This window comes from Rhinoderma darwinii, chromosome 1 (assembly GCF_050947455.1).
Source record: "Rhinoderma darwinii isolate aRhiDar2 chromosome 1, aRhiDar2.hap1, whole genome shotgun sequence".
Taxonomy (NCBI): Eukaryota; Metazoa; Chordata; class Amphibia; order Anura; family Rhinodermatidae; genus Rhinoderma; species Rhinoderma darwinii.
In genome coordinates, this window is record NC_134687.1 from 434,579,483 (window position 1) to 434,594,225 (window position 14,743).

Below are 14,743 nucleotides of genomic sequence, written 5' to 3' on the forward strand. Positions count from 1 at the left end.
GATTTGAGGGCAGTTTGGAACTTGTCACCTGATGTGTTTCATTAATTTACAGTCAAGATAAGAGGTTCCTAATAATGTATTGCCTCTGTATAAAGTATTCTTTCTTTAGTATTACTACTTCAAAGTAACAAATATCTCGACGATACGTGAAATGTACTAAAATATTAAAAAAACAAAAAGATCTTACCGTGGTAGAACTACAAATTTTTGAAGTTGGTATTATGTCTACGGCTTGCTGGAGCATATACAGTGAAGGAAATAAGTATTTGATCCCTTGCTGATTTTGTAAGTTTGCCCACTGTCAAAGACATGAGCAGTCTAGAATTTTTAGGCTAGGTTAATTTTACCAGTGAGAGATAGATTATATAAAAAGAAAACAAGAAAATCACATAGTTAAAATTATATATATTTATTTGCATTGTGCACAGAGAAATAAGTATTTGATCCCCTACCAACCATTAAGAGTTCAGCCTCCTCCAGACCAGTTACACGCTCCAAATCAACTTGGTGCCTGCATTAAAGACCGCTGTCTTACATGGTCACCTGTATAAAAGACTCCTGTCCACAGACTCAATTAATCAGTCTGACTCTAACCTCTACAACATGGGCAAGACCAAAGAGCTTTCTAAGGATGTCAGGGACAAGATCATAGACCTGCACAAGGCTGGAATGGGCTACAAAACCATAAATAAGACGCTGGGTGAGAAGGAGACAACTGTTGGTGCAATAGTAAGAAAATGGAAGACATACAAAATGACTGTCAATCGACATCGATCTGGGGCTCCATGCAAAATCTCACCTCGTGGGGTATCCTTGATCCTGAGGAAGGTGAGAGCTCAGCCGAAAACTACACGGGGGGAACTTTTTAATGATCTCAAGGCAGCTGGGACCACAGTCGCCAAGAAAACCATTGGTAACACATTACGCCGTAATGGATTAAAATCCTGCAGTGCCCGCAAGGTCCCCCTGCTCAAGAAGGCACATGTACAGGCCCGTCTGAAGTTTGCAAATGAACATCTGGATGATTCTGAGAGTGATTGGGAGAAGGTGCTGTGGTCAGATGAGACTAAAATTGAGCTCTTTGGCATTAACTCAACTCGCCGTGTTTGGAGGAAGAGAAATGCTGCCTATGACCCAAAGAACACCGTCCCCACTGTCAAGCATGGAGGTGGAAACATGTTTTGGGGGTGTTTCTCTGCTAAGGGCACAGGACTACTTCACCGCATCAATGGGAGAATGGATGGAGCCATGTACCGTCAAATCCTGAGTGACAACCTCCTTCCCTCCACCAGGACATTAAAAATGGCTCGTGGCTGGGTCTTCCAGCACGACAATGACCCGAAACATACAGCCAAGGCAACAAAGGAGTAGCTCAAAAAGAAGCACATTAAGGTCATGGAGTGGCCTAGCCAGCCTCCAGACCTTAATCCCATCGAAAACTTATGGAGGGAGCTGAAGATCCGAGTTGCCAAACGACAGCCTCGAAATCTTAATGATTTACAGATGATCTGCAAAGAGGAGTGGGCCAAAATTCCATCTAACATGTGTGCAAACCTCATCATCAACTACAAAAAAACGTCTGACTGCTGTGCTTGCCAACAAGGGTTTTGCCACCAAGCATTAAGTCTTGTTTGCCAAAGGGATCAAATACTTATTTCTCTGTGCACAATGCAAATAAATATATATATAATTTTGACAATGTGATTTTCTGTTTTTTTTTTAAATATAATCTCTCACTGGTAAAATTAACCTAGCCTAAAAATTCTAGAATGTTCATATCTTTGACAGTGGGCAAACTTACAAAATCAGCAAGGGATCAAATACTTATTTCCTTCACTGTATAAGATTTGTGGTGATGACCTATGTTGTATATTAACTCTAGAATATCATTGAGACATTGCAGAAAAGAATATTAATAGCACACTGACCCAAGCACGTAGTGACATCTGATCAAAAAATTACCTACGTGCCTAGTTCTTTTTTTTTTTGTACAATCTGCCGTTAAAACACTTTAATATGCTACCAGTGCATTACATGACTTAGATAATTGACAATTCTAGAGAAGTTAAAGTGACGTTCCAGTCAAAATTAGAAATTTGACTATACATGTCAAACGTATAGTCAACATACTTAGCGCCTTCCTCATGAACGATCCTGCCACCATTTGTGCATTCTGGTTCCTTATTTGCATCTTCGACAGTGCCGCCATATTCTCCGACTTTGATCTGTAGAGCGTTCTTAGGAAGTCTGAGACACGCCCACCTGCTCATTAAATCAACGACGCTGGTCCATCAAGGGGCAGTGGAAAATGGCGCGTCTCAGTCCTTATCAGAATGCTCTGCATAGGGAGGTCTCAGACTGTGGTGGCTATTTTGCGGATACAAATGGGGGACCAGAACGCATGAATCGTGGCAGGATCATTCATGAGAAGGGCAATAGGTGTGTTGACTATACATTTGCCGTGTATAGTCAAATTTTCAGTTTTGACTGGAGGGTCACTTTAAGCTGCTATAAGAGTTTGCTTTTATTTATGACTGGAGAACTATAGGTGCATTTTAAGCCTTTTGATTATGCTAGTTTCTAACTCATTTTAATATAAACTTTTATTGTAAGGGCATTAGTGTACTATTGGGCAATATTATTTCAATATAAAAACCATCGCTATTAGTCATGTATTGACATCTGGAAGTATTCCCATGAAGTGTTTTGTACTGTAACGGAGGTGTTGCAGTTTCTATTCAGATACTCTAATCTTCTGGGCTTGTACCATATACTGCGGCACCACAACTGTGTATTGGGATCTTAAAAATATATTACTTCTGTGCTGCCGATCTACGAAATGGCTTGTCCTATCAAAAACCGTCTGTTTCTAGAATGTGCCCATGTGTATATGAGAAGTACTCGTTTTAGAGGTTCTCCCTTGAATAGCGATTGCATGGAAAATAGTCCTAATATCCCAACGGTAGCTTTAAAAGCAATGTTTGTTTTTTTTAAATAAAAATATTAATCAGTGTGATTGGTGCAACTTTAGAATTATTTTTTATTAAAAATTTTTACTTTTTGAGATACAGCGGCTCTGTATTCCCTATACAGAGAAGCTGTATCGTGCACCAAGACCTGAATCCGTAGAGTCCGCGGGATTGATGGGTTCAGTGTCAGCAGGTCCGATCCACCTGTAATCGATCACATCTAAGTTATGAACTTAGATGTGATGGAGAACTGGTGGATCATGTGTGTCCCGCTGACACTGAACCCGTCAGTCCCATGGACCTGTGTGTATAGGATTCAGCGTAAGATACAGCTGCTCTGTATGCAGTGCACTAGTGAAACTCAACCTTACATCCTCACCAAGAAAATGGAAACTTAGGGTATGTGCACACACACTAATTCCGTCCGTAATTGACGGACGTATTTCGGCCGCAAGTACCGGACCGAACACAGTGCAGGGAGCCGGGCTCCTAGCATCATAGTTATGTACGATGCTAGGAGTCCCTGCCTCGCTGCAGGACAACTGTCCCGTACTGAAAACATGATTACAGTACGGGACAGTTGTCCTGCAGCGAGGCAGGGACTCCTAGCATCGTACATAAGTATGATGCTAGGAGCCCGGCTCCCTGCACTGTGTTCGGTCCGGGACTTGCGGCCGAAATACGTCCGTCAATTACGGACGTAATTAGTGTGTGTGCACATACCCTTAATAGTAATGTGTAACAGATACACTACACCTCTGATTTGCTGACCTATTCGAGTGGCTGAGGCTTGCAAAGATCCCCTGAAAGTTATGTCAACGAGTTTGCTATATTTTATTAATGATCTGGATTCATCATGGTTTGGCAGAGCAAGCCTTTATTGTAATAAATACAACCTATCCACAAGGCATACATATGCATCAATTCGCATTATTAATTCCCTAAGGTAACATGACTGTACTCATTATATATAGTACCAGAAAAGAGAACACAGTGTCTAGAAGTCAGATATAAAATACAAATTTTAATTTCATCAATTCTAAAAAAAGTACATACAATATAAGTTAAAAGATGAATCTACACAGATGGAAAAAGGATCGCCAAGCAAGAGAAATATTAAATAGATGCTCAATGTTGGTATGCAACAAAATGCATGATGTGAAAAACACAATATAAAAGTGCATAGTGCAAAGCAAATATCAAATGTTGTGCATCCTAAGGAAATATTCTACGGAGACGGTCATTAGTCCCCAAAAGGGATCAAATATATGTTAAAGCACTGTAGTGCAACGCTACGCCAAAAACTCCCAATTCACAATATAAAGTGCTAAGTGCAAAACAATTCCAAAGTATGGGATAGAGACCAACATACTGACCTGTCACGCGAAGTCTCAAGATTGACATCCTGCCCCTTTTTCCATCTGTTTAGATTCATTTTTTAAATTATATTGTATGTAATTTTTTAGAATTGATGAAATAAAAATTAGTATTTTATATCTGACTTCTAGACTCAGTGTTCCCTATTGTAATAAAGTTTAAGAAGTCCTGTATTACACAATGTAAAAACAAGTCAATACTCTACTATATGGATAGCTTAAAGAAGGTCGGTGAGATCATCTAAGTGTAAAGACCCTGGGGAACGACAGTATTGGACAGTAGAGATCTATCCTATCGGACCTTAGTTTGCTCTGCCAGGCTTGGGAGATATTTGATTGTCGGAGTATACTGCTGACAAAAACCTGACCCTACCCTTATGAATATATTGTAAGATTTCCCAATAATCTCCAGATAATATTTACTTTAATACAAACGCTTGTCTAACAAAATCTTTAATTGTATGACCTATATATGTCCCATTACGGTCTGTATTGTGGGGAAGGAGGCGGAAGAAATATGGGCACAGCTCTTATAGCAAATATATTTTCTGAAATATTTTCTTTTTAGGCTAGGTTCATATATCACATAAAAATTATTGTATGGAGCCGGCCTAAAAATCCATACCAAAACCCGCAATGAAATCTGTATGTGTTATAAGTGAATTTCGTTGTTGATTTTTCTTTTTTTACTTATTTTTATTTTCAAAGTATATATAATAATACAACACGTGGAAATCTATCACGTGGCTATAAATACGATATTATAAGGAATAACAGAAAAACAGTAGTGACACGTTAATAGTACACATTATATTTGTTCAGTACTTCTCCAAAATGAGTTATCAGAGTTGTGTAACCAGCGCTTTCTAAAAAGGGAATCTCAAAATCTCAGTAAATCTCTCAGGTTCCCTTGACTATACCATTCAGTACATCTGAATGGGCAGACAGGCTCCTCTGTTGGGAGTAGCAAAGTTCAATACATTTCTGTCACTTTAAAAACCCAAAAATAAATAATTTATCGTACCCATCTTTATGTGTCTAAATGGTCTACCCAAATTATAACTGAGCAGCTATGTCCGCTACTTTTGGAACGGCTTCTGGTAGCCATTTAACAAAGCGATGCCTTAGAGCCACCACCATTATTATTATTATGACGTTTATTTAGCATTTGGGGTACCCCCTTTGACAAACCATCCTCTGGGGGCCAAAACTGATTAAAGAGTACAGACTGGATTCGTTGTGGATTTTGGTGTGGAATTTAGCTGCGGATTTCACTCATTGAATTGCAATTAATAAAATCCACAGCAAAAGTGTGCAGCGTTTCCGCAACAGATAGGGCATGATGTGGATTTGGGAACCCTTACAAATGTTTGCGGACAAGACTTCTTTTGACAAGATACAGGTTCTCTCTGCAGTTGTGTGGCATAAACCATACAATATCGGGCATAATGATCTGCAGCTATGGAGACGGCACCCGGCCAACAGGTACGATGTAGCTATTGGCTTATAACAAGATGTTCACACGTGTCTGCTCTTCTTAACCTTTAGCCTGAGGGAACACTTCTCCAGGTCTATCTTGAAGGTGCTAAAGTACAAAGTATAGACGTCTTTCTCTGCAGAACTGACCAGAAGGATCATTCTGTCTGGTAGTAATACTAGGCTCCAGTTCTATAGATGCATTTCAATATGGACTATATTACGTTTAATTAGTACGTCTATCACACACAAAAAAAAAACAACTGCGGGGGATACCCTTATGTCTGGCATCGATTTTTACCACAATTTTTTTTTTTTTTTTAAAAAAGGCAAAAAAAACTATAGAGATCTATGTGAGAAAAACAGCACTAAATGCTCAAAAAAAATGCAAAAGACAAATAAATAAAAAAAATATGACCTCAAAAAATGCCATGTTTCTAGCGTGTGTTTTATATTTACATATGGACTTCAAGCTATCATCTGGCCGCAGCGTTTTTTGCTGCAAAAAAAGTGGCAAAAAAATGCCACATAAACGCAGAAATCACACATGCAGTTTTTGAGGAAGTTTTGTCTGCCAAAGCCAGGAGTGGATCTAAAAAGAAAAAAAATGTAGGAGGAAGAACTGATACTTCTCGCTTTTATATCCAGTCCTGTGTTTGACGAACAAACAAAAAAAAAAAATGGCACAAAAACTGCCTGTGTGATTTCAGCCATAGAGAATGCTGCAATAAAAAAAATGCCCTTAAAGCCCTGTGTGAACCTGATGAAATAGTCACAATCTTGTGAGGCCATTACTCATTAGCTGGGTGACCAAAAGCAAAAATCCAGAGCTGCTTTGTTTCAGAAGTCATTGCTTAGAAAAATTTGAATAATTTTAAACATTATTTTGCAAGAAGTAAAAATGACGTTTCACCGGAGATGTTTATTCTTCTCCACAATCTAGATAGATCACTCGTATTAATAAGGGTCAATGTAGAGGAACATGGGATTTGGTATCCCATAAGAGGACAAGTATATTTTCTATTTCGCAGCCAGTCCAATTAAGGTTATGTCCTGGTCCGCAAACAATAGGTGTAATAAGTTGAGGTCTTGCCCATTGTTCGTTCACCCTGAATGACAGTCAGTCAATGGGGAACATGTCGGTGTGAAGTGTTAAACCAGTGGTGTTAAATGAAACTGGTTTTAATGACATTCCCCTTAATGAAATCATTTTACAAAGGAATTGACAAGGGAAACATTTTGCACCACAGACCACAGCTGCCATTATATACATTACTAAGCAAAGGTTATACTGGTACCACAGATGAAACAATGAGAGTTCTTAAACTGTATCTTCCCATAAACTCTAAAGGCTTACCTGGTAAAGACAACTTTTACCCATTTGACCTATTATGGCATAGAGATTTAAGAGGGGTCCCCAGTTTGGGCTTCCCCTGTTTAGAGAGTATAGACAACAGTTGATTACAGGGGTCCCAACACTAGGGATCAGCTAGCCATCAAAGGAGCATACACACAGAAAGGTCTTAAGAAAAAATTAAACTGCAGTTCAATTGACTGAAGGATATTTTATGTGCCTGCTCACATGGTACCTTTGTTTGTGCAAACGCATTTCGATACCAACTGTAAGGTCACACAAACGTAATACGGGCGCAAATCCTATCCCGACCGTTGGACTAATGAACCGAACTAACAACATCATAGGAATCTTTGATGCTGCTATTTCAGGTCAATAGACCTGTGGTCAGGAAGGGATTTGCAGCCGTAATATGGGTCAAAAAATGTGCCCGTATTACGCTTGTGTGAAACTGGTGTTAAGGCTGTACTTTCAGCAAAATTATGTTTTAGTTAGAATTATTGCACTCAAAATAGATTCAAGTTAAATAAAGAGATTGAAAAAGACACTAGTCCATCCCATGTGTTTCATGCATTGGGGGATCCAGAAAAAGGCAAAAACAAAACCTGTGAGGTAGATAAAATGAAAGGGTGCAAATTCTTCCAGTGTCCAAATATGTCAAATGGAATTGACACATTGGACTAGAATATTCAACAAATATGAGCAGGCCAATGTTGAAGCCTGACAACAGTGTGTAAGTGTGTGTGTGTGTGTGTGTGTGTGTGTGTGTGTGTGTGTGTGTGTGATGAAGTGTGTGTTGTGTGTGTAATAGGGTGACAGTTCAGTGTTGACAAAGTTCCCTGTTATGGGAAAAAGTTTCCCTCAGGCCTCGTCGACATGGCAAGGCCATGGGCGCAGAGCCTGTACAGAGGCACGATGAGTCTTTGCGGTTCTATACTATGCACGTCAATCATACAGAGATCTGGTAGTAGAATTGTTGATACTTTCGAAGAGTTAAATACGAATACCACTTATAATGAGCCTTTAATTTGTGGTGGAAAACAAAAAACAGCTTGAACATTTCAGGAATCGATACATCCGAGTGTCAGATAAAGAGTTTGGTCCGTACACTATCCGGAAAGGTTTACGCTGCTTCTGTTCAGTATTTGGGAGTTCTGCGCACGGTCCCATCAGTTACAATTTCATGGTTTAGGGTATAATGTTAAAGTAAGTTGAGCCCATGTTTCAGTAACTTCTGCTTGACTTTGTTGTGAAGCATGAATGCCGTGTCCTGTGGATCTGGAGCTCCAGAGTTCCTGAATGGAGGAACTAGTTGCTGGAAGTAAGTCTCATGGACAGCACTCTGGCATCCGTAGACCGATGAAGAGGCGTTCCTGTAATGGTCATTAAGAAGATATTACTACTTGTATAACATGAAAGCTAATACATAAGAAAACTAGGGGTAAGCAGAAACAGTTTTAGTCATAATAGTTTTATTTTCTAAAGGAAATCAGCAATGCCTTCTGGTTTCTCTAGTCACAAAGGAGCTTTACAGGAGAGGCTTATGGTGTCGTCCGTTTGCCTAGGCAACCAGACTGTGCTCCGGATGTCACTTTAAAAATTTGACTAGGTGACATGGTCACTGGAGGTACTCTTTAACGCAAGACTTTTTTTTTAGCTTACAATATAGTGTCATTTATTTATGCAATTATATTGTAGTATCCCTGTTAGGACATACCATAGGTATTTACAAAAAACGGCCATGGGAACCTTTCTCAGGGTTTGCCCCAATAAAAGTGATGCAGGGTTGAAACATGGTATTGAAAGGGTTAACGGTTGGGATAGAACTACCTCAGGCTTATCACATACTATTAAGTCAAGGTGTGGTAAGAGGTTAAAAATGCAGCACATGGCACAGCAGGTGTTTCCTAGTGTGCTAAAGCAGGAGGCTAAAAACGGACAACCACTGGTATCAAAAATTAGAATCTGTCCGTTTCCTTTGGATGTCCTTATATGATTGTCTATGGCCAGCTTTATACTACGACTGGAATGTCTAAAGAACTAGAGCGAAACTTCCACAAGTCAAACCCAGTACTCTTACCTTACAGTCACCTCCTGTAAAGATGGGTATACGCTAAAGTCAGAGTGGATTAGGTTGGCAGCTCGGAGGAACTGGCGATCACTTGCGCTGCAAGCTGATGGCAGATTGGCTGTAAAGAAGACACAATAAGAATACTTATTCCAATTATCAACCCACTACAAAATACTGATTTTTCAGTGTTAACCACACGTCTTGAAGTGGTAATATTATAGTAAGATTGGGAAATAAGTGAATGCCATGACTATAACACAACTGTCTTAGGCCTCATGCACACGACCGTAAAAACACCCGTTATTGCGGGTCGTAATTACGACCCGCAATAACAGGCTCATAGACTTCTGTTAGCCACGGGTACCTTCCCGTTTTCTCACGGGAAGGTGCCCGTGCCGTTAAAAAAATAGAACATGTTCTATTTTTCTATTTTACGGCCGTGCTGCTATACTTTATAATGGCAGAACGGCTCGCAAAAGCGGCCGGCTGCCCGTGGCTGGCCGTGCTCGTAATTACGAGTCGTAATTACAAGCACGGTCGTGTGCATGAGGCCTTATTACTTAGTGCCTCATGAACTGGATATTGTAGTTCGTATTGTCAAAATTCATAAAATCGATCCAAAGTGTTCCTCTAGTTTGTTTGACATTTCATTTAGAACTACCCTGAACAAAAAGGTTCCATCTCCCTTTACTTCACTCAAATTGGTGAGCTCCTGTGCTCAGCTATTTCAGGCTTAAAGTGTAGCGATAGTTTGCTATTGTGAATCGAAGTATATTAACCCCTTAAGGACACAGTTTGTTTTGGCCTTAAGGACACAGACAATTTTTTCAAATGTGACCTGTGTCCAAGCGATTCTGAGATTGTTTTTTCGTGACACAATGTACTTTATGTACAATGTACTTTATGTTACTGGTAAAATTTGGTCGATATATTCAGTGTTTATTTGTGAAAAATTAGCATTTTTCTAAACTTAAATTTATCTGCTTGTAAGACAGATAGTAATACCACACAAAATAGTTACTAGCTAACATTTCCCATATGTCTACTTTATGTTTGCATCGTTCTTTAAAAAAGACCTTTTATTTTTCTAGGACGTTACAAGTCTTAGAACTTTAGCAGCAATTTCTCACATTTTCAAGAAAACTTCAAAAGGCTATTTTTTCATGGACCAGTTCATTTCTGAAGTGGCTTTGAGGGCCTAATATATTAGAAACCCCCAAAAATCACCCTATTTTAAAATCTAGACCCCTCAAAGCATTCAAAACCGCATTCAGAAAGTTTCTTAACCCTTTAGGCGTTTCACAGGAATTAAATCAAAGTAGAGGGGAAATTTACAATTAATTTTTTTGGGCAAAATTCATTGGTAATACATTTTTTTCTTTAACACAGAAGGATTTACCAGAGAAACGCACGCAATATTTATTGCCCAGATTCTGCAGTTTTTAGAAATATCCCACATGTGGCCCTAGTGTGCTAATGGACTGAAACACCGGCCTCTGAAGCAAAGGAGCACCTAGGGGATTTTGGGGCCGCCTTTTTTTAGAATATATTTTAGGTACCATGTCAGGTTTGAAGAGGTCTTGTGGTGCCAAAACAGTTGAAACCCCCCAAAAGTGACCCATTTTGGAAACTACACCCCTCAGGAAATTTATCTAGGGGTATAGTTAGCATTTTTACCCCACAGTTTCTTTACTAAAGTTATTGGAATTAGTCTGTAAAAATGAAAATCTACTTTTTTCTGAAACTTAGAAATTTTTAATTTTTACAAGGAATAAATGAGAAAAAGCACCCCAACATTTGTAAAGCATCTTCTCCCGATTACAGCAATGCCCCATATGTGGTAATAAACTTCTGTTTGGACCCACAGCAGGGCTCAGAAGAGAAGGAGCACCATTTCGATTTTGGAGCGCAGATTTTGCTGGAATAGTTTTCAGTGCCGTGTCGCGTTTGCAACGCACTGGAGGGACCAAAACAGTGGAAACCCCCAAAAGTGACCCATTTTGCAAACTACACCCCTCAAGGAATATTTCTAGGGGTATAGTTAGCATTTTGACCTCACACGTATTTTGCAGAATTTATGGGAATTACGCAGTGAAATTGAAAAGCGACATTTTTTTCTAATAAAATTTAGTTTTAGCCCAAATTTTATTCCAGAAATTTATTTAAAACGAAAATATATATTCCAGGTACAAGATATGGTTCGTAAGTATAGGCTTTGCACAGCCTATACTTACGAACCACATCTTGTACCTGGAATATACCCTTTCGTTTTTAATACATTACTGGAATAAAATTTGGAACGGAGTTTCCTTTTTAACTACAATACCTGTCTTGGCGCTGGATCCATTCCTTGCATTTCTCTCAGACAATTTGTTACCCAATTTCTCCCGAGTACGGCAATACCCCATGTGTGGCCCTAAACTGCTGTTTGGTCACATGGCAGAGCTCAAAATGGAAGGAGCGCCATTCGCTTTTAGAGCGCAGATTTTGCTGGACTGGTGTACGGGCGCCATGTCACATTTGCAGAGCTCCCTTAGGTATCAGAGTAGAGTGTAAAACCCTAAGAAGTGACCCCATTTTGTAAACTACACCCCTCAAGGCATTTATCATTTGCCTGGACATATGACAGGGCTTAGGAGTGAAAAAGCAAATCCGCATGTGAGGCCTATTTTGGTGATTTTCACAGCATTGGCCCACAATGGCAGGGCCCCTAAGTAGTGACCCCCCATTTTGGAAACTGCACCCATCAAGACATTTTTTAAGGGGTGTAGAGCATTTTGACCACACAGGCTTGTTTTTTTATTAGAAATTAATGCTCAGTGGATGGTGCAAAGTGAACATTGTAATTTTTCACTGATATGCCATTTTAGTGCACAATATGTTGCGCCCAGTTCGTGCCACTGAAGACAAATACCTCAAACTGTTAAGCGGGTTCTCCCAGGTATGGTGATGCCATATATGTGGACGTAAATTGTTGTTTGGGCACGCTGCAGGGCTCAGAAGGGAGGGAGCGCCATTTGGCTTTTGGAGCGCAGTTTATAATGTGGGGGCATATGTGATCTGTGCGGAGTACATCAGGGTATATGTAATCTGTGCGGGGTACATCAGGGTATAATAATGGGGTAAATAAATAATAATCCGCATGTGTGCCCGGTGTCGCACTGATATATGGTGCCCGATCTTATCCGCTTTTGGGACACTCTGCACATTTTGCATCGCCATATTCTGAGAGCCAGAACTTCTTTATTTTTTCTCCACTGGAGCTGTGTGAGGGCTTATTTGTTGCAGGACAATCTGTAGATTTCACTGGTACCATTTTGGGGTACATGCCATTTTTTGATCACTTTTTATTTCATTTTTTAGCAAGAAAGGTGACCAAAAACCAGCAATTCTGATGTTTTTTATTCTTTTTTTTTACGGTGTTCACCATGCGCTATGAATGACAATTTTACTTTATTCGGTACGATTACGGCGATACCATATATATAGTTTTTTTTTTATATTTTGCCGTGCCTGCACAATAAAATCACTTTTGTTTCAAATAATTAATTTTTTGTGTCGCCATATTCTGACAGCCATAACTTTTTATGTTTCCGTCAAAAAAGCTGTGTAAGGGCTTTCTTTTTGCGGGACGGGCTGTAGTTTTTGGTATAATTGGGGGGTACATGCAACATTTAGATCCCTTTTTTTATTCTGTTTTGGGAGGTGTAGTGACTAAAAAACAGTGATTGTGGAATTGTTTTTTATTACTGTGGTCACCGTGCGGGTAAAATACCATGATATTTTTATAGTTCGGGTCGTTACGTACGCGGTGATACCACATATGTGTATTTTTTTTTTAATGTTTTCCGTTTGTTACTCTAATAAAAGACTTATGGCAGAAAAGGCGGTTATATATTTTTTTTAACGTGAAACTTATTTTTTTGACAACATTTGAATTAACTTGTTTTAACTTTTTTTTTTTGTCCCAATAGGGGATATGAACGCATGAAGCCCTGATCGCTATTCTAATACACTGCACTACCTACATAGTGCAGTGTATTAGAGCTGTTAGCTATTCACGGACAGCAAGCCTATTAGGCTTCGCCTCCCGGCGGGGCTTAATGGGCTTCCGTAATAGGAAGCCATTGTTAGGCTACAGTTGCCATAGGGTGCGATCTAACCACCTAGATGCAGCGATCGCTGCATCTAAGGGGTTAATCGGCCGTTAGACCAGGATGTCAGCTGTGACAAACACCGGACACCCGTGCCCGTGGCAACCATCATGGTTCCTGACAGGCTAGAAGCCACTTAGATGGAGCGATCGCTCTGATCGCTGCATCTAAGAAATTAATCGGCCGGATCGGAGCCTAGCTCCGGTCCTGGCCGTTACAGCGGGGTGTCGGACAGCTGATACCCGGCGGTGATGACGCTGGCTCAGCTTCTGAGCCAGCGCCATCACATACACATTCTCATGGATCTGTGATTTGGTCAGCCACAGCAGACTGACCAATCACAGCGATCGCCGGCCGGGGACCGCTGTAATCGGTCCCCTGCCGTTTTACTGTGCCGATCAACTGTCAAACAGTTGATGGCACAGTTCTGTCACCCTGTCCTTTGACAGTTTTTTAGCCAGGCCCCACCGGTACGTCCCGGTGCCTTAAAGCACTGCAATACAGGACGTACCGGTGCGGTAAGGGGGTTAAAGGAGTTATTCAGGGACCAAAAATTATTAGCACTATGTTTGTATGTCCCCTGTCGCACAGATTCGTATCGTCATCAAAGAATGCTGTGCAATTAGACCGGAATGTATTTTAGTACACTGCTAATAATTTCAGAATACATAAGTATCCGGCTATTTAAATAGGCAAATCGAATAGATTGAACATCTATGGATGCAAGAGGATACAACTCCAGACAGGCGTAAGTTACAACAATTTTTGCATCGCTTTTATTTTGTTTTCAAAAGGTCTATTCAGTAGTGTATACATTTTATTTTCACACATTTATTTTATTTTACTGTTTATCCCCATTCAAGCATGTGCTCCATGGACAATGCTACCAGGTGTGTGCCTTGTCAATGTATGCATGCCTTGAACAGCCGTTTGAGGGTGAATATCTCTGCACTAGAAGCAAGTACGTTGTGTATTTGGAAGCTAAACATGCAGCTTGCAACACTCAGGAGCAATGTAAACCTGGAGTTTAGAGCTGAATTAGCAGGTTCTGGCAAGCGCCAGCGAGATGGAGGTGGGTGGAGGGGAAAAAGCCCAGGACTCTGAGATTAGTAGCGGAGTAACAGTTGAAAAAAGGGGTAGGGGGGAAATTAACAGAGAGGCTAGTCCTGAGCTGGCACACCTTAGTAAATATGCCTGTTTGGCTTATATTAGGGATGCTAGTCCAAGGCTAGCATCACTACAGCAGGGCGTTGCTCCTAGCAACCAGGACAATGACTGCTGTAGGAAGGATGGGAGTGCAGCAAAGGTCAGACAGATGCTGGTTTCAGGGGAATCTATTATTA

The 14,743-nt window shown here is 40.2% G+C and overlaps 1 protein-coding gene across 2 annotated transcripts in view; it reads right to left on the minus strand.

The window, feature by feature from the left end:
* Positions 1-8,179: 8,179 nt before the first annotated feature.
* HPS4 (HPS4 biogenesis of lysosomal organelles complex 3 subunit 2) overlaps positions 8,180-14,743 on the minus strand; it is a 60,694-nt gene continuing 54,130 nt past the window's right edge. For both annotated transcript variants that reach the window (XM_075830829.1, XM_075830838.1), the window contains exons 13-14: positions 9,256-9,364; positions 8,180-8,548 (exon numbers count right to left, since the gene is read on the minus strand). In XM_075830829.1, coding sequence (XP_075686944.1) covers positions 8,377-8,548; positions 9,256-9,364 — 281 coding nt within the window. In that variant the 3' untranslated portion in view covers positions 8,180-8,376. The remainder of the gene's footprint in view (positions 8,549-9,255; positions 9,365-14,743) is intronic.